The sequence below is a fragment of the Aythya marila genome (assembly GCF_965140915.1).
Source record: "Aythya marila genome assembly, chromosome: 9".
Classification (NCBI taxonomy): domain Eukaryota; kingdom Metazoa; phylum Chordata; class Aves; order Anseriformes; family Anatidae; genus Aythya; species Aythya marila.
In genome coordinates this window covers 17803991-17824568 of record NC_139050.1, presented here as the reverse complement: position 1 = coordinate 17824568, position 20578 = coordinate 17803991, and the positions used below count along the sequence as shown (strand labels likewise).

Sequence of the window (20578 nt, the reverse complement as noted above, 5' to 3'; positions counted from 1 at the left end):
TCTAGATGAAAGGAAACAGCTTATTTAAATTGCCCAAACAAGGATTACAGGCTTGTCTTGCCAGCAGAATGATTTATTTCCAGCTTCAATTCTTTCCTGCATCCCCTTTTCCAAAGCCTGTTCATCTGTTGCCATAGAGACCACTTCCAGCCCACTCTGCCCTTGCACAGGTTCTGTTCTGGACGATGCCTGCTGCGGCTGCCCAGGCCACTCTGGCCGTGCCTCATGCTCAGGAGCAGCCAAGGGGAATCAGTGAAGCAGCACGCCTCACTCAATATGCAGCTGCAGGGAGCACAACTGCTTTAATTTTTACACATAGAACAGGTAGGTAGTGGGAAGACAAGATGAAATGTGGGTGTGCATCGTGACTGCCACATCTGCTGGGATGCTTTGGAGTCCTTTAGAGAGAAGGCATCAATCACATTCATCATTTTTTAATCTTTTTTTTTTTTTTTTTTTTTTTCCCTGTAATGCAAATTATTCATAATAACGGGAAAACGGGAAATTAAAAAAGATTCCTTTTGGCTTAACTGGTAACTTTTGCACATACAACCCCCGCATCCGTACACCTGGGGGAGCTGCTCTCATGGCAACAACAGACGGGGAAGGTTGGAGCAGTGCAGGCCGTACAAGCACTGAGGGCGGCTGGAACAGGGCTGAGGCACAGCCCTGGGCTCGCTTCCAGAGACCCCCCTCAGGCCGCCCCTCAGCCCCCCGGGGCCAGGCACCAGCTCTCACATCGCGACAGGAGAAGCCTTCCTCCGCCAACTTGCGGCGCGGCGCCGTTTGTGCTTTGTTCCTTTATTTCTGTTGAGGAAGCTGCAATCGGGAGGGCCGCCCCTCCCCGGGGCCGCCCTGAGGGGAGGTACCAAGATGGCGCCCGGAGCTGCCAAGATGGCGCCCGGCCCTTCCCTCAGCGGAGCAGGCGCGGCGCTGCCGGCGGGCGGCGCCTGGTCGCGAGGCGTGACGTCAGGGCCCGCCTGCAGCGTGGGCTCTGTGATTGGCCGTGGGCGGGAGGAACGGGCGGCTTGGCGGGAAAGCGGCCGAGAGGGGCTGGCGGGGCGGCGGTGACGTCACCGGCTCGGCTCGGCGGCGGCCGGACCGAACGGGGCCGAGTGGAACCGAACGGGGCCGAGCGGAGCCGAACGGAGCCGAAAAGAGCCGAAAAGAGCCGAGCGCAGCCGGGGCCATGCAGGCCTTCCTGAAGGGCCCCTCCGCCATCAGCACCAAGCCCCCGGCCGCCAGGGACAGGGGCGCGGCGGGGAGCAGCGGCGAGGGCAAAAAACCCCGGCCCGTGCCCTGGGTGGAGAAATAGTAAGGGCCGGGGGGGACCCGGGGTGACGCCTCAAGGGCTCTCTCTCCTCAGGAGAAGGCTTTGGGGTCGAAAAGTGGCAAAATATTGCCCTGAAACACGGTTGGGATTCTAAAAATGAGCTCTGGCCACTGTTCATGGTCGGCAGAGACAAACGGCTTCCTGAGAGGAGGCAGGGCAGAGGCACCGGGCGGGTTTCCTGTCAGGGATTTTGGCCCCAGCTGTAATTCTTTGGTATCAGTGTCATCGGAAAGGGAAATGGCTGTTTTGTGTGCCTTTTTTTCCCTCTATTCCAACTTTTCTTTCTGTTCCATAACGAACTGCGTTTCTTGTCTCTGTATTCAGTCGCCCCAAGAACGTGGATGAAGTCGCCTTCCAGGATGAAGTGGTCGCTGTGCTGAAAAAGTCCTTGGAAGGCGCCGATGTGAGTGCGGTGATAACGGCTGTCACAGCATAGAAACCAGCCAGTGCTGAGGAAAAATGCCTGCCCTTCGCTGGTGGGGCAGTGATAACGCTTCCAGACTAGCCAAGGGACTTCCTGGTATTGTGTTGGGAGCAGTGTCGTGTTTCAGATGTTCCCAGTCTCCAGGTCTCACTGTAAAGTTGTCAGCTTTACATTGCAGTTTGGAATTTTTCTGCAAAAGCTTAATTGGAAAACATCCTGGTAATAATTTCGAGTCTGGAGGAGCCTTTGTTTTCTAGACACTGTTACTCAGCTAGTTCCTGAGTTTTCAGAGTTCTATGGAGGAAGCCTTTTGCTTGCATTGAACTCTGATGCACAATATGCACTTGTAGCCTCTGCTATTCAAAAGTTTTACCTTGAGACAATTTGCTCTGCAATTCTGGTTTGACTAGTTTGAGACTGTTTGATCCGAAAATGTTCATTTAATCAGAATGTGCAAAGACTTAAGTGCTTTGTGTTGGAGTGTAGGGAGCTAAAGTGAGCTGTTATGACAAAACAGGGGAAGACTTTTATGATTTGTTTAGTTCATGCCTCCAGATTTAATTTACTTCAGGAATGTTGTTGTAACGTGACCTTGTCACATCATGTTGTAGTGTTAGAAATACAGGTTTCAGCAGCAACACTTCTGTGTTTTAGTATCTGTAGGTCTGGTAATTAGTAAGGAACTATTGACAGCTAGAGAGAGCTGAGGTACTCCCACCTATTCTGTCTGGACCTATCTGTCTTGTACCATCACTTAGGTGATGGGTTGTCAAGTTCTATTTTGAGCAGCAGCTATTTAAAACCATGCAGCTTCTGGATCAGCCGTGTTTCTCAGATGATGAACCTTGTGCTGACTTTTTGCCTCCTGAGTTGAAAAAGACAAATTATAACTTGTCTGTAAGGTGCTTACAGGCTTTGTATTTCACCATAGCTACCCAAACTCTGCAAGTCATTTGAGAAAAAAGTCATGCAAGTAGTTCAAAATATTTGATGCTTTTAAAATGTAGATATTTTTGTTAGTTCTTGAAAGAACTCATTATGTCAAAAGCAAAAGTTTAATTTAAGGAATGAAGTGCCTGACACTTGTTTCAGGAGTTCTCACTGACTTCGGAGATCTGTTGAGATCAAAGAAACAGCTGTGACAAAAACTTACATGACACAAACTTACAGCATTGTTTAAACTTTATTGTTGGAACTGGAGAGGCAGTTCTATACTAAGTGTCTTGTAAGTATTTGTGAGCCTTGGTTTGGGAGCTTCTAAATAGGGCACGTCTTCTAAAAACCATGACGTATCTCTCTTATAAATTGGAAAGACCAGAGTCCAGGTGATTTTGAAATGGAGAAATTGATTTCTGCCTGCCAGGACTGTTGATTTAATGTTGCTTTTTGCAAAGAAACTGACATGTTACAGTACTCCTTAACTTTCAGTTACTTGATTATATCTTACAGAGAAGAGAGTTAGGGGTAGGATTACGATTCCAATTTATATCCTCACTTGTACTGAAATTTCTAGAAAAGGACTTGGCGTTTATGCTATATGTAGTAACTGCCATAAATATGGTGATGCCTGCAGGTATCCTGCTTATCCATTTTTTCAAGCTTGCTGGGGGTAACAGATCAGGTTACCGTCTGTTAAAAATACTACCTCAGTTACATGAAGGATTAGGCTGTGCTTGTTGAAAAAGCAGTGTAAATACTGGTGATAACTTCAGCGAGAAGTGAGCATAAAAGGGGTTGAAACAGTAATAAAGTATGGATTTAATGAAATTAGGAAGCATAGATTCTTATTAAAGCTTCTTACCTGCTAACGCATGTTTTGTGATTTAGCACAGAGGCATGAAACTAGGAGTGCTGCAAACACACAGCTCCACAAAACATCTACTCTTACAGTATGCTAACCTAACATAGTTGGTGAATTATCAGCTGTCACTTAGTAAGCATTTCTTCACAGAAATCCCTAAAAAGACACAGGGAGGCAATAATATTGTGGTGTCTAATTAAACTTGGAAAAAAACGTGTGTTAATGTTGAATACTGTTTACTTATTAACCAGGGAACCAACTAACAAACGATCAGCAGATAGAGGGCAAAACTTGTAATGGTTTTATTTACTACAAAATACTGAAATTCTACTGCTCATACTTTTCCAGTGCCTACACAGTTGCATCTGTTCTGTGTCTTATCTTAGTTGCTAAAATGGAATACTGTTGCCAAAAAGGCCTGTCTCTTTTATTTTCTGACTGTGGATCATGTGCTCCTGCAGTTCTTGCTGCTCTTTAGATATCTTTGGTTTTGCTGTTCCAATTCTGTCTGCATTGCTTGCTATATCGAGCATAAAATTCTTTAATCTAACTTTAGTTGACTATTAAAAAGTAGAACACTTATTAGGGGATGAAAATAAATCAGACAGAGATGCTTGTCTTTTTACTGTTGTTTGGAGGGGACTCATGGATTCTTGTTCTAAGAATGTAGAACTGGAACATCTACTGTCAAAGGCAGCTGTTCTAAAATGCAACTGGATAAGTGATAAGAGGGACTACTTGGAATACTAGTAGAGAAAGTTATTACTCTTATGCTTCTTGTTTTCATCCAAATTTTAGTCGTGACTAATTTGCAGAAATTTGGTTTTACGCCAACTTAGTTCTCTGTCCCTGTTGTTGCACTGATATATTTATGGAGATCAGTGATGCTCCCTCTCAGCTCTTGTTTTGCTGAGCTAACTTTTTTAAAAGTAATTTGTTATAAATAAGCCCTCCATTCTTCTGGTCATCTTTCCCAATTTAGATTCATCATCCTTGACTGAGGATGACCTGAACTGTATGTGGCTTTCTAGGTGGAGTCTTGCTAGCCCCTTGTTAGTATTAATAATTGTGCATTTGTATTGAAAGTGAACTTCTTAGGACTGCTGTGTTACAGTGGTCAGGAACACAGGAACACTTCCCTGACTGACAGACAAAACCAAGGCAGCTTTTATTTTATTTCCAGCTGAAGAATTCCAGACATCTAGCAGATACTTTTATTTAACTGTCTCTCAAATTGTGAGCTTTTATGCTTTGTGCTTTTAACTGTTATTCTATAATTCTTACTACAGTCTTTGCTGTGCTTCTTTCATCTACCCGTGTTGGTATGTTTTGATAATGCATTCCTGGTTTTCATGCTAAGGTTATTAATGAAAATATTCAAGAGACCAGTTAACCTAATCTCTTTGAGAAATGCCACTGGTTTCCTCCTTTGAAAAATTCTTGGGTGGATGTAGAAAACTATTTGCCAGTGCTATGCATTCCTGTCAGGTTTTGCAAGCATCTCTCTGATTACTCTCAGGATATGTCTGCGTTGTGCTCACTGCAATATTGTGCTGACATTCACAACCTACCTTGTACTTATTGCAGTGGAGTTAAGGCAGCAGAGAATGCTCTGAATGGCTTGCAAAGGCAGAGCTGAGAAGGTATGAGGTAGTTAACCTATGACACGTTTCATTGCAGCTGCACTGCTGGTAGCATGCAGACTGCCTGAAGGGCATCCTTGGATAAATTTGCATGTCACTGCAGTCATATCTATAACAGTGAGTTCTGTAGGCTTTAGTAATCTTGGACTTGACCTGGAGGCAATATATCAAAATAAAATATGACTTCAAAGTGTCTATTTTGATAGAAAGTGTGATGGTGCCACCAAATAACAGCTTGTTCGTGCAGTCTTATAAACAGCAGCTGTTTATCCTCCTTTAGAGCACCGCGGGCAGTGACCTAGAATTTGATATTGTTTTGCAGGAGGAGTGTATAGTTTCTATCAGATGCTCAGATTTTCAGTAGGTTTTCCTGTTTTGTGTTTGTTTTTTTTTAATGCTGCCTTGCTGTTCCAGCTTCCCAATCTGTTGTTCTATGGCCCACCTGGAACTGGAAAGACTTCCACTATTTTAGCAGCTGCCAGAGAACTCTATGGGTAAGCTGGAATTGAAGTTCTTTGGTATAATCAACTATCAAGTGTCTTCTAATCGTGTGCCTGTGGTTGTTGCCTGTTCTTACGTAACTTCTGGAAACTTTCTCATACTTTTAAATTCTTGTTCAGGAATAGCTTCATGTTCTAGTTCAGTTCTAAAATGAAATATATTTCTTGTTTGACACTCATAAATCCCTGATTGCTGTTAGCAACAACACTTCCTTGAGGCTAGCAGCCATGTAACCCTGTGTCTCTTCAACTATGTGTTCCTAGCAGAAAAGAACATGAAAAGAAATGGCTTGCGTGTGCCTTACTGAACTTTGTAAAGGAATTCAAATTTTGATTGTATATTCAGTAAGTTGTTAGCTAAACACAGATCTTGAGGCACTTCACAAAATGTCTGTGTCATATTTTTTCTGTTATGCACCACTGAGTAATATCAGACTGAAATTCAGTATGTTATAGTTTTTATGAACTCTGTGTACACTAACCAACTGAATTCTAACATCTGCATGGTTTTGAGTAGTGCTTTCAGAGTAGGCAATAAGCAAAAAATGGATGAGAAGGTGGTTTGATGGTGTGATCTCATCTAATGTTGACTCTGGTACCTTTTCCCTCCCTTGTCTTTAATATTTGTCTCGTAGTTTTTTGGAGAGGATAACTTCTAGACAACTCCATGTTCTGTGCCCATCTGAATTCTAGGAATTTAAATTCCCCTGTATTTAATTTTTATTTTTAAATCAGAGGTGCTGCTAACTACTACCTCTATTATATTTTTTAGATGTTTACATTCTGGTAGTATTGCAGTGGCAGACCACTGCCAGTTACCACATCTGGGGATTTATCTGTTTTCTCTACATTGCTAACAGCTTATAAACAGAAGGGCACATAATATAGTGCTCTGAGCTTACAAACCCAGCTTCCTACTTTTTCCTTGTAACAGGTGTAATTTTATGCTTTGTTGTTTTCTTCAGTGTGGGAGTCAATTGTAGAAATAGCTAGTGGAAATTCATACCTAACATTTAATTATCTCAACTGTATTTCAACAAAGCATGTTTTTCAGTAATGCTAGCAAAAATAATACCTGCAGTTCAGAAAGGCCCTCTGGCCTATATACTTTATAACATACCACTACAAGCATTAACAGCTAATATGTTGTAATGTAATAACAATTTTGCAGTCCTGAATTATTCCGACAAAGAGTCCTTGAGTTAAATGCCTCCGATGAGCGTGGAATACAAGTGATCCGGGAAAAAGTGAAGGCTTTTGCTCAGCTAACAGCATCTGGAAGTCGTTCAGAGTAAGTGCTAATCCAGGCTGGATCTGTTGGATGGAGTTTCTTGCTTAGGACAAAGCATGTGATTATAAAATTAACCTAAATAATAACAATACTAATAAAAGATGGGTCGGCACTGGTCTCAAGTTTGTAACAAATGCAGTGCTTTGGCTAGGCTTTGAGTTCATGTTGTTTCATACTGAGAGTTTGAATAACTTTTACTAGTGCTGTTAATGTTACACAAGCAAACAAGGCAGGGGAAAAAGGTAAGACTGAGCCTTCTGGACTTACTGATGCATTGCCTTTGCAAAAAGGTTGCCTGACAACCACAGAAAATTTTCTTTGGTTAAATTGTGGTGGATGTTACTTCTCTTGTACCTCTAGTTCCATAGAATCATTGAACAGCTTGGGTTGGAAGAGACCTTAAAGATAATCTTGTTCCAGTCCTCTCTCTGCATGGCACTTCCCACTAGACCAGGTTGCAGCTGAGGTTGCTCAGTTTGCAGCATCTCATGCAAGATGGGTGCTAGTTTATAAGATGCTGAAGGGTCTAGTATTAGGTGAGAAGCCCTGTAAAGGAAAAGTCGTGTGTGTGGTAAAAAAATGGATTGAGGAAAGTATCAAGAAGAAACTCCATGCCAGGACTACATGGCAAGAGATGGTTTTGTGTCCTGAAATTAGGCTGTTGTAATATTCTTTGAAGTTCAGGTAAGCAGGAAGCCTGAAAAAAAGAAGTGCTGTGTTATTAGAAGAAACTTAAAGCATGAGTACATATTTTAGAGGAATTCTGCAGTGTTCAAGTACCAGTCGTTCTGTAGGAACTCAGTTTGCTTTCCTTGCCCTTTACAAATACTAGTCCTTTAACTAAAAAAGATCATAAATAACTGAATGTTTGAATTTGTTCTATTTGTTATGTAAAAATATTGAGTAACATGTGACTCACCATTTGCAGTGATATTTTTAACTAGATCTAAAGAATGCACGTCTCTTTGTCTTTCAGTGGCAAAGCTTGTCCTCCTTTTAAGATTGTAATCCTGGATGAAGCAGACTCTATGACTTCAGCAGCCCAGGCAGCCTTAAGACGCACAATGGAAAAAGAATCTAAAACAACACGTTTCTGCCTTATTTGTAACTACATCAGCAGGTATGTGAAGAACCTGTTACTTTTTTCGGACTTGTTGCTCTTCCTGTTCAGTACTTCTTTTTATTTTGTTTAGGTTTCAACTTTTGTTTTTTAGTGTTGCAGTCTTAAGGTTATGTTACCCTTGCCTATTGCAATAACTTCATCTGTATGAATGTGGCTGTGTAATCATTTGGCAAGCACTTATTTTTCTTTCTTTCAGAATAATTGAACCTTTAACGTCTCGATGCTCCAAATTCCGCTTCAAACCTTTGTCAGACAAAATCCAGCAGCAGAGGCTATTGGACGTTTCTGAGAAGGAAAATGTGAAAATCAGTAGTGAGGTACCTGAGTGGCTGCCAAGTAATTTTATTGCTTTATCCGGTGCATAATTGCATTGCAGTGAAAGGGACTAAGTCAGCATACTTTTCCAGACTTTTCAATTGCTCTATATACAGTATATAAAATCGTTTGGATAATATTCTCCTTACACAGGTGAGGATGAAATTGTAAAAGTCTTCCTAAAATCAGAGAAATATCTACTGGAGCAAATTAGAAAATAACTATAGGGCTTTTTGTTCTGAACTCAGTGTACTTGCATTAAATCAGTATTTTGTTCTGAAATTGCCAGCATGTATATTGCAGCACTTGCAACTTTATATAATTCATAATGTATCCAGTGCTCATTCTTCCTGGATTACATTTCCAGCTGACCCAAGATTTGGTTATCACCGTGAGGTTTTAAGGCTGGTAGACGTATAATGACAAAATAGGTATGCTATTAGAGAATTTTTATTCCTTTGTATTGTTCAAGTACAAAAGAAAGTTCAGAACTTGTACTTCAGCATGTAAAAAGAGGCTGAGATAGAACTTGGTGTAATTTACTCCACTGAATATAACTTTGCCCCCATCTGAATCCACTGCCTGACTCGTCAGAGAGTAACTTAAAAGCTATGTGGGTAATACAAGTTACCACAGTTACAATACAAATACAAGTGTGGGTAAAATGGTGTGGATCATAGCACAGTTGTGCACTGCTGTCCCAAGTCTCATTTCAGCTATGAGACCAAGTAACTTGAGAACTGTTCGGTGACACATTTGTAACGTGAAATCCTAGTCCTGAGAGCTGCGGTTTGCATTAGACCTGAGGTAGCATTTATATTAGCAGAAAGGTTGCATTGTAACTTGGGCATTGTGTCTGTCTCTGACCATCTGCTTCAGGCATTACCTGATGTTCTAAAATCAGTTTGCTGAGAAAGTTGTGCTTTCACTGGTAGTTAAAATCCAGTATACACATTGCATTTTCTCACATTCTCTTTTAGGCAGTCTCTTACCTTGTTAAAGTGTCAGAAGGGGACTTGAGAAAAGCCATTACTTTTCTTCAAAGTGCCACTCGCTTAATGGGAGGGAAGGAGATCACAGAGAACATAGTCACTGAAATTGCTGGGGTAAGTAATGCTTTACAGCCTCTCCTGCAACAAGTCTGAAAAGTGTTTGTGTACTAAGTATAGTTGCTACCTTTATCTGCCTTTGGTCAAGGTTTGATTACAAATAAATGGTTTTATGCTTGTTACCATTGCTAGTAGGGTACTAACACAGTCTCACAGGTTTTTAAAGACTGATGGAGCTGAGGAACTGGACAAGTAAATGGGCTTTAGGGAAGGACATTCTTCCCTTGAAGGTGTTACCGTCACAGCCAATTGTAAGTGTTGAAAGGTTTTCACTTGAATGGAGTGGAAATAGAGGCAATTGCTACAGTCCATGTTTCATAAAGAAGCTTTGAAATCAAACTGTCCACAGACACTCAACTGACAAGAACGATGATGAGTAGAGGGGTGAGAATTTCAGCAGTACTTTCCTGCTCTGAGCTAAACAATGGCATCTGTCAACTTTTTTTTCTTCTGATCTATTGACTGATCTTGTTGCATTGGGTGCCTTTTTTTTAAATTATGTCCCTGGTTTTATCACTGCAGAGAAAATTAATTTGCTGTTTTGCTTAGGCACAGCATGGCACAGAAAGCATTGCCTATTTAAATTAAGTCCTCCAGTTAGTGTCCCGAATAAGTGATAGTGAATTTTGATTTGTGAATGTGACTTCTACAATTCACCGTCATAATATAGCTCTTTAATATCACCAATGTAAGACAAATATTAAAGACTAGCTCTCAGTTGTATTAAAAAAAAAAAAGGTGGTCTGGTCTGTCTTAGTCTCTTGAGAGTGGTTCCCCGCTTTGAGGAATGAAATACTGATTTGACTTCAGTTGTGACTGACTTTTAAGTATACAAAGTTGAAAGTAAGCAATGTAATTTATTACAGATCATCCCTAAAGAAACAATGGATGGACTGCTGTCTGCCTGCCAGAGCGGTTCATTCGAGAGACTGGAAACAGTGGCAAAGGTACAGTCCCCTTAGTGCTTCAGCCTGAGAGTTTTTCTAGGTCACTGCCCTGTGGATTGTTTGTTACTGCGTTGCAGCTGATCTTTCCCTTCTGAGGGAGAGTTATGAAAGCTACAAGTAAGATTTGCTACCAGTGTGACTGATTTTCTCCTGAGCTATACTGCTGTCATGTGGAGCTGTTACACTGAAATAAGCTGAGAATTACTAGTGAGACACTTAGCACAGAACATTAAAATTGCATCTTCTGGTCTCAGGACTAGTCACCTTCTTAGTTACACAGAGACCGTGTTAGATGAGAAGGGTCTGCATGAAACTGTAAAAGGGCATGGGTGTATCTTGTGCACTAGATTGCATTTTTTTGTTTTCATAAATTTCTGTCTACTTAAATGGCTTCATGGAATACTCTCCCCAATATTTACTGTTACTGGGCACTACTGATTAAGAAAATGAACAAACCCCAGCTATTTTTAATTTGCCACGGTTTTTATTTTTATTATAAAAGTTTGGCCTTGCAGTGCTCTGTATGTCTGTAACTAGTCACTACCAGATGAAGAAGATAAATCACAGTTGGCTGCACTTTAAAATGTGAAGGCTGTGAAGCTGCACCACGTGATTCTGTGGATGCTAAGCTTTCCTAATTTTAGAGTGAGATTGGGCAGGTTCACTGGAGGTGGCTAACTGCTTAAAATGTCTCTAGCTAACAAAATCCCTCAGACATAAATTGTCAGAAGCTGGGAGAATATTGAGGCAAACTTACTGCTGTATGTCTGCCGTGTTCTCCTGGTCTTCCCTAGGTGCTTGCTTTGGGTCACTGTCAGGCTGGACTCTATGGAAACCACCGACTTGCCCTCTAACACTCAGAGTTCCATAAAAGGTTCCAGGATGGTCTTTCAGTTTAGACAGAATTTTTCAGATTGTTTTTCCTCGTTGTGGTGTTTCTGCTGCTGAATTCCTTCCCTTTTCTTCTTCCCTGCCACAGAACCTCATAAATGAAGGGTATGCTGTCGGTCAGCTTGTAAACCAGCTTCATGATATTGTTGTGGAGAGCGACGATTTCAGTGACAAGCAGAAATCTATCATAGTTGAGAAGCTTGCAGTAAGTCTGTAGCTTGAGTTCTCTTTAATAATTTACCTTTTCCAGTCTCCATTGGTTAATTTATTTTCTTTCTCTCTGTACTTTACTCTGGTTTTTCATTCTAATTCCTGTTTTAATTTCTGTTCTGAAAAACTTCCTGAGAAGGAACCGAGATCTAGTCAAACTAAATGATTTGCCATATTATTCTAATGATACTCAAGCAGGTTTGTGGGTGGGCTTTTTTTGATACAAATGGGGAAGGAAAATTAAGATGGGTGTATGATGTGAGTGCTGGAGAGGCTGGTGCTGATTAAACAGCTGCAAACTTTTGTGATGTGGTGAGCTGTCTCACTCCTGTGGTATGAGACAGCTGGCTCCAGCAGCACCGTTTTTAAAGCGTTTTAACTTCTCTCCATCTGCAGGAAGTGGACAAATGCCTGGCAGACGGTGCTGATGAATACTTGCAGTTGATGAGTCTCTGTGCCCTCGTGATGCAGCAGCTGACACAGAACACCTAACTCCTCCAGCAGGAGCTGGCAGCAGCTTGGAGCTGTTTCAGGGGTGGCTGTGCTTCTGGTAGCAGGGCCCCATGTACCCTTTTTGTATAGTTTTTGCAATAAAATTACTGCTCAGCAGATGAAAATGCTCATGCTGGAGTACTTTTGTTTTCATGTAAGTTCATAAATGACAGGTTTAGTCACTTCCTAGTGAAAGGGTAGGTCAGTGGTAGGCACGCTGGGGTGTAGTGGTACTTGATACGCTGTCTGGGGTATCTGCCTCCAGCCCTTTATGCTCAGCACTTAGGTTACTGTACAGAAATCCCAGGTCCCTTGCAACTACAAGAGCTGAAGCCCTCCCATTTAAGAGGAAATCCAGGCCCCAAGCACTGACATACATTCACTCCCTTAGTAAGCAACACTCCCCTCCCCCAAGAACCATTTACAATTTAAGTGAATATAGAAGTATTTTATTGAACATTCAAACTTCATTAAGACATGTGCAATATGGCAAATTTTACTGGGTTTAACCCTAACTAAGACAATAGTATGATTGCTTGCTTGCTGGGGCTTAGCAACAGGGTCCAGATCACACTTACCACTAATTAAATACTTTATTGAATAAATACATATCAAACAAATGCATTTTAATGCTCTTATAAAAGTTTAGATTTTGAAAGGCCTTTCCAATTCAATCTGAAGTATAAGTACATACAATAAAGGAAGGTAGGCTAGTTTAACATAATTGGCTGATTTTATACAGCACTTATATCTTTTAGTCCATAAGTAAATTATTAAATGATAAAGAACATCTAATACAACCACTTCTATGGAACTAGGAAATAAATTTCTAATAAAGAAAAAATTTACAGACCCCATGACTTTCCACCCAACCCCAACAGTCTAACCCTAAAGTGGATAAAGCCAGTGGCTTTCCCCACAAGAGCTCACGACAAAAAGTCGCTTCGCTTATCAAAAATCTGTATTTCTGATCCGTTATGAGCATTGAGACAAGATTCAATATATCCCCAAAGAAAGAAGCACAATGCACGTTGTGAATCGCCTATTCAGCAACAGCGAGCACTGCATTCAAACCATCTCCTCCCCAGGGATTAAATGAGATCAGCCACATTCATGGGCATCTCCTCCACTGTAGTATTGTAGAATGTCTCAATGTCTCGCAGAATCCTCTTGTCCTCTTCAGTGACAAAATTTATAGCCACGCCTTTCCTGCCAAAGCGACCACCTCGGCCAATTCTGCACAGAACAGAGAACACATTTACACACAAGTTAACTACTCAATTCACTTTTTAAATACTTTAAGTGATCCACTCATTAACTGCTGATCTTTTATCTGCCAGCGGCCAGTTACGCCGTGTACACGACTAGCTGCTAACCATTGTCACATCTGGTTAAGAAAAACTAGCAGTTAGTGCCAACAGTACAGAAGAAGTGTCCATCCTATGGAGAGTAGCAGAGCAGAAAAGGTTACTCTTTTGGCTGCAAAATAAGATCTTTATTTAATGGTTGGTACTGTGGTATGAAGCCCTATCTGTCTCCCTCCCCTCCGTGAGGATTAAAACCCCATACCACATGCATCCAATCCCAAGCACATGGCATATAAAGGTAACATCTTCCAAAAAGATCAGGCTGTTCCTGCATTAATCCAATTGCATCCAGTAGCATGGAACAGCACATGATTTCTCAATTAAAATTCTGTAAAACTGTTTCCAGTGGGAAAACTTAGTATTTTTGTACAAACAAGCTCACTGTTTGGAAACACAAAAGGCTGTCAAACACTATCAATTACAATTTAGTTACACCCACCATCAGTTCTACCTTCCTGCAACTGCACAATGCAGCACCTAGTCATTACGAGCTAAACACACAAAAATGGCTCACAAAACTTAGCAAATAATCATGACAAAAGAAATATATAAATACCGACTCGCTCTTTATTCAAACTGTGCCGCTTACGAATCCACGTCCTAAATTACGTCAACGCCGTTTCTGAGCACCATCTTGTGTCATCAACTGCTGCTATCGACTCCTGTATTTTTTTACATCAAGTAACAAAGCACAGTTTACTTAATTTAGGGACAGTCACTAAAGGCAGTTAACTAAACCTAGGGAAAAAAAACGCAGTTGCTACCAGAAGACACACACCACAGAGGAAAGAATGCCACTGTGGAAGGAGCCACCAAGAGCAAACAAGGCACATACAACACGAACACAGACTTCAAGGAATGAAGACAGTTTTGTACTACTAGTTTGAAAGCATTAAGGGCCAGTGACTGAGCAGCAGCACCTGAAGATTAGCCGGGACCTACAGAGCCAGCTAACAACCCTGCTTTCAAGATGCTATGCCAGTAATAACTTCCAATAATAGCTTCTGTCATCACACTCTGCAACCTAGAGAAAAATGTAGTTCAGCAGCTGGCAGTTTCCCTAGATCTCAGCAATGCGTGGTTTAGCCACTGCTGAACACTTTAACCATCTAAGTTTTCCCACTGCTTTTTTTTTTTTTTTTTTAATTGTCTGAAAGTTCTGCTCCTCCCTCATTTCAGGACCATATTTATGCAAGTCAGGGCTTTTTGTTAAGCCAAAGAGTTTACTTTCTGCTAGTTTTTGTTGTTAGCAGTTACTGTATACATGGATGGATAACGCTCCCATCAACAAAAATGACTAACAGTGAAATAGGTGAGGCTCTGTGCTGATTTCTGTAGAGAACACGGCACTCGGTGTAATATACTGACTAGAGGGCAGAGTGAACTAACCTGTGAATGTAGTTTTCACGATTGGTCGGCAGGTCATAATTTATAACCAAAGAAACTTGCTGCACATCAATGCCACGAGCCTGGAAAGCAATATGGAAGCTTTAATGATCGTCACAGACCTTTGATTGCATTTTTCCTATCTCCTGATTTTGTTGACTAATTTGTTAGTGATGAACTACAACTGTGTAGTCCATAGTGGAGCATAGTCTTTACTCTTCCAAAAGGCTCCAAATAGTTCAGGCTACAAGAACCTTCACCAAGTTACGAAGCTTTTGGCACCAGATTAAAACAAGGGCATGTTCACTAAGAGATGATACTCACCAGCAAGTCAGTAGTGATCAAGACACGGCTTGATCCTGATCTAAACTCTCTCATGATAACATCCCGCTCCTTCTGGTCCATGTCACCATGCTGTAGAGTTAAAAAGAGTTGGAATTATTACAGTTCTAGTTATTACGGTTTCAGTATTCCAGACTGGACTATCCTCTCAGACCAAAAGGATGTATGAAACCCAGCGTCCCTACCTGCTGTGGGAACGAAGCAGGTAGGGATAGAAGGAAACATTTTTCTTTTAGCAGGGGGAACGATAATACAGCACCACACAGCTATATCATAACTTTTCCTGCTTTAACTTAAGCATAGCTCATTAGGGATTATTGTATGTACACATCATTGCAGAAGTTATGTGTAAGTATCAATTCTTACCAGAGCTGAGACAGTGAAGTCTCTGGCATGCATTTTCTCTGTAAGCCAGTCCACTTTTCTCCTTGTATTCAGGAAGATAACAGCCTGTGTAATGGTCAGGGTCTCATACAGATCACAGAGAGTATCCAGCTTCCACTCCTGAACAGAACAAAAATAACAGGAATAAAAACTGAGGTCATGGTCAAATTAGGGCATGCCCTAACATGCATTTATAATTAACATAACCAAATAAACTGGAGGAATACTTGTGGTAAAGTTTCTGCATGAACTGTTGCACCAAATCTTAGGACACAGGACACTGGACATTAAGAAAGAGGTCCACCCTAGTCGTTTTCGATCCAGTGCATCGTTTTTCTTCTTCTTGCATGTACTCTACTAGCATTATTGCAGAAACCAAAGCTGAGCCTCAGTTTCTGCAATTTTAGCACAGTGCTTTAACAAGAAGGTAGGAAAAAAAATCAAGTTTAACTCTCCTAACCAGAAGCACAACTCATACCAACCTCTCTTTCAACATTAATGTAGAATTGCTTGATACCCTCCAGTGTCAGTTCTTCCTTCTTCACCAGAATACGAATGGGATCTCTCATGAACTTTTTGGTCACTTCCAACACATCCATTGGCATCGTAGCCGACAGCAGCACAACCTAGAGAACATTTACTCCATGTCAGCATGTACAACAGATATTAGTTTCAGGTTCATCACCCTCAGAACATTGAAATCAACCTTTAAATCAGTGACTATCATCACCATTATCTTAAAACACAGGTCCTGACCTTCTGCAAAGCCAAGGCAGACAGGACAGCATACAACAGCTTTAATTTAGACAAGGACAGAAACTAAGTTGTCAGTTACTTGTGACCAAGTCTGAAGCCACCATTTCAATCATGCCTTTTTTTTTTTTTACCTGGATGTTTGTGCTCAATTTCTGGAAAATCTCGTAAATTTGATCCTTAAATCCTCGGCTCAACATTTCATCAGCTTCATCCAGAACAAACATTTTGATCCATTTAGGTGCTAAGAAAAAAAGTAGAACATTGCATGAAGTTTCAAGAATACATTAAGTACTTTTGCTAATGTTACTCTCCCTTGGGACTGAGTAGTCCCATACCATCTGTCTATGGTGACAGCAAATCCATTACTTCAACTCTTTCCAGAGGTGAAATTTACACTAATGATTTCTCATCAAAAGCAAAGTTCAACTCATACTTACAAAGGTAGCGTCTGTTTAACATATCAAACACACGCCCTGGAGTTCCAACCACAATGTGTGGAGCTTCAGCCTGAAGCTTCTGCATTTCATTGCGAACATTTGTGCCACCAATACAAGCATGGCATGTTGCTCCCATATAGTCTCCAAGGGCCAGAATTACCTTTTGAATCTAGGAGATAAAAACCATCCATTAGCAACAGCTACTGCTACCATCAGTCCTTTATCACTGTTGCTTACGGACTATGGGCTAGACAAGGATTACACATCGCTAATGACTACAGAAGACTTGCTACTGATTTTGCCCAACTGCTTGTTAAATATTTAAATTGGTCTTCAGGTCACCCTTACTAGTTAGTTAACAAGCAACTCTTTTCCTAGCTCAGTAGATGCATGGAAGGCCTGCAAAGCAAACTCGGACTTTGTACTGTGAATACATGCATGTAAAGTACTTGCAGGAAGCTCCTACAGAGTGTAGAAGCGTGCTGCTATATGCCAGGCTATTAAGTCTCATCTCACAAATGTCTTCCAAGTATAAGACTGACTGTACCATCAGTCAGAGGATAAAAGCCAGCATTACTGATTTATATTAGTGCTAAAAATAAAGTATCCTACAAGCTTTGTTCAGGCACTTCCACTTACTAAAATAGAACACTAAGCCTTGAGGGTGAAGTAAGCATGCAATATAACATTAAGTTGAAAAGACATCACGGATTACAAGAACAAAGAAGTGACTACATGCGCACTGCAGTTTCCACGTTGCACAACTGCACGCAAGTTCAAATAGCTTCCAAAGTCTTGGTTTCCACTCAGAACACTGTACTTGAGTAAGGTGTTTTTGTTTTTTTTTTTGTTTGTTTTTTTGAGATGCTCCCTCAGAACTACACGCAGCATAGGAGCTGATTCCTTCAACTCTGCCCCAGCACACCCTCCATATGCAGCGCAATTTGACTTTTTAAGCAGGCAGAGAACTTATGGGACAGAAGCCAGTTTCATTTCCCCATTACTCAACATAAAGAGGGTTCTGAATGGATATTGGTTACAGCCCCTTAAGAAGTCGGTTTATCGTCTCACAGTTGTGAAACCTGAAACCTATGCAACACACAAGTAGCTTTTGTTTTTTAGCTACACTATCAATACCTGTTGAGCCAGTTCTCTGGTAGGGGCCAATACTAGTGCTTGGGTCTCCTTGAGATCAATCTCCAACTGCTGCAGGATGGAAATAGCAAATGTGGCTGTCTTGCCAGTACCTGACTGAGCTTGAGCAATCACATCATACCCTAAAAAAAGTAGGATACACATTTACTGATCCCACATAGGCCATTCATATTTTGTTTTATTGTATTCCTTTTGAAATAAGTGATCAGCATTAAAAAGTTCTCTCCATTTCAGGTCAGCCCCGAAAGATGGTGTACCATCATCTCACTTGTTCAATAAAGATTAACAACAGGCATCAATATAAAAAACTATTAACATATGCTTTTTTTTTTTAATATTTCCCTTGTTATCTGATATTAGTAATAGCACATGAACTGTTTGCATACCTTTGATGCATGGAATAATAGCTCTCTGCTGAATAGCTGAAGGCTTTTCAAAACCATAAGCATAAATGCCCCTTAGAAGGGATTCTTTTAAATTCATATCATCAAAATTGTCAACAATCTCATTCCAATTGCTCTGCAATGAAGAAAAAAATGTGTTATTGCATTCACCATCCCTCCGCATCAGCGCTCAAGTCCTTCCACGAGGTCATGTGCTCACCTCAATGACACCATCAGGCTCCATTCCCTCGGGGCCGCCATGGTCTCTGCCAGGGAAGAGAACAAGCAGTTGGTTAGCACAACATGCAGAAGAGAAGGGAGCTCACCCCCTGGGCTGCCAAGAGCTGCATCCACACGCCGGACCCCGTGACAGATCATTCCAGCAGGTGCTCTGATGCTCTGCCAACGGCCTAAGCCTGCTGCTCTCCCCACCGCCCGCGATCCGCAGCCCACCTCCCGCAGCCCGTAACGTGATACGAGACAATCCGGGACGATCCGAGCCCTCGCACCCCGCCGCATTTCAGGCTGGTGTAGGGAGGGGTGCAGCGAAGCCAGGCCCCCGCCCGCCCCCCTTTGCAGCGCCCCCCTCCCGAGGCAGCCGCGCGGGGAAATGGCGGCGCCGCAGCGCCGGGCGGGAACGGGGGGGCGCTGCGGTTCTTCCCCCCCCCCCCCCTCCTCCCGCGTCACCAAGTCTCGCGAGAGCTCCACCCCTGGGGTTGCGCAAAGCGGGCGGAGGAAGGCGCCGGGCGAGCGCCCAGAGGGCCGCACCCCCCCCCCTTCCTTTTCGTCTTCCCTCCTCCTCTGAGAGAAAAAAATGGTCTCGCCCGCCGCAGGGCCCTCAAGGTTTGGGGCGAGCCGATGGCAGAATCACGGGAGGGGTGGCGTCTATTAATAAAAAAGGAGGAAAAAGCGTAACAAAGCGCTCCTCTGTTGTGATTATAAGGCAGCGCGGTTAGCTTAAAGAAAATAAAAATAGCCCTTTTTCGGGATGCGTGGTTGCTAAGGAAATCTACAGCGAGAACGCGAACCCTGAGGGAAAGAACTAGATCCCTCGTGAAGTCAGGGGGAGGCGGGATGGAAGCGTCTAGAAGCTGTGGGGGCAGGGCACCGGGCGCCGTCTCGCCGCAGAGCGCTCTTTGGAGCGCCCCCCTCAACGATCCCCTGCGTTTCTTCCCCCCCTGCGCCTCCGCTCAGGCTATGGAGCTTCCTGGCAGGGGAAAAAAAAGGCTCGGGGCCTCTGCCCGCCGCGCCATACCTGCTATAGTCCGCGGAGCCGCCTGACATGTTCCGATCACGAGCGCTGTCCTCAACTGAAAAGGCAAAGCTTCCGCGGCGGCCGCTTTATATACCCGCCCCGCGGCCGGACTCGTTGCGCCTCGCTCTGCGCATGGATATACGCCTCACGCCGCAGCCAAAACCCCACGAATCCCCCCCAAACTGAGGCCCCTTCGCTAGAGATCCCCCTGAACGCGCTGCCTGAGCTACTCCGAGGGGGTCCTTGAGCCCCGCGGGGCCGCGAAGCCGGCGGAGGCAGGGACTACTTTTTCTCCCCCTCTCCTCAGAGCGCGGCAGGATATTGCAGCAGTGGTGGGGTGACGGCGCCGCACTCCTTCCTCCCGCTCCGCCTCCCCCCCCCCCCTTCGCACGGGGTTTCCCATCCCGGCCCCTGCTGCAGCGCCGAAAAGCGGGGGGGGGCGCGGAGCCGGGCTGAGGGGCGGCGAGCGGGGCCGGTGCGGTTCCTCACCACTGCGGTGTTATTTTTAAATAAAAACCATAATAGCCATGATAAAAAACGTGTCTTTTTTTTTTTTTTTTTTTTGGAAATCTGCATGGAAATGGGCGTGATGCGGGGGTGGGGGGCTTCCTTGGGCTCTCTTCTTGCTCCCCACACACAGAAGCGCCCCCCGCCCACACCGTTGTGCCAAGAGAGCCCCAAATTCTCCCTTTTCGCCCGCTGAGGGGTGGTGGTGGTGGGGATGGGGTGAGGTTGGGTGGGGGCCTCGCCGCAGGATGGGGGCAGCGCCGGGGGGAGCGGGAGCTGCGGCGGGAAGGGCCGGGAGGTGAGGAAGGCAAAATGGTGGCGCTGAGGTAACGTGAGGCAGGGTGGCGGGGCCTCCTCTGCCGGGCTCTGAGGGGATAAATCCATCCCGGGGGGTTAAAAATGGATTACATATATATTTTTTTTTAAATGGGATGAAGGCTTCTTTGGTGAGTATTTGTGGGGATTGAGCTGGATGGGTCCACAGGGCACTGCTCGAAATGCGGCACAGCGACCCGCAGCCATTCCCC

General features: G+C 43.3%; 2 protein-coding genes across 2 annotated transcripts; one reads left to right on the top strand and one right to left on the bottom strand.

The window, feature by feature from the left end:
- Positions 1-930: 930 nt before the first annotated feature.
- Positions 931-12210, top strand: RFC4 (replication factor C subunit 4). The gene is made up of 10 exons (XM_082767750.1): positions 931-1314; positions 1658-1736; positions 5616-5695; positions 6873-6992; positions 7969-8112; positions 8312-8432; positions 9411-9536; positions 10406-10486; positions 11466-11582; positions 11984-12210. The coding sequence occupies exons 1-10, from the start codon at positions 1190-1192 to the stop codon at positions 12077-12079; spliced, it is 1089 nt and encodes a 362-aa protein (XP_082623876.1). The 5' UTR covers positions 931-1189; the 3' UTR covers positions 12080-12210.
- A 302-nt stretch (positions 12211-12512) lies between these two features.
- EIF4A2 (eukaryotic translation initiation factor 4A2) lies at positions 12513-19654 on the bottom strand. Its single transcript, XM_082766795.1, has 11 exons — positions 19545-19654; positions 18510-18555; positions 18293-18425; positions 17889-18028; positions 16752-16920; positions 16446-16555; positions 16041-16184; positions 15541-15678; positions 15157-15246; positions 14836-14915; positions 12513-13315 (listed from the first exon to the last, which is right to left on the bottom strand). Exons 1-11 carry the CDS (start codon positions 19571-19573, stop codon positions 13171-13173), a joined length of 1224 nt encoding a protein of 407 aa, XP_082622921.1. The 5' UTR covers positions 19574-19654; the 3' UTR covers positions 12513-13170.
- Positions 19655-20578: the final 924 nt, after the last annotated feature.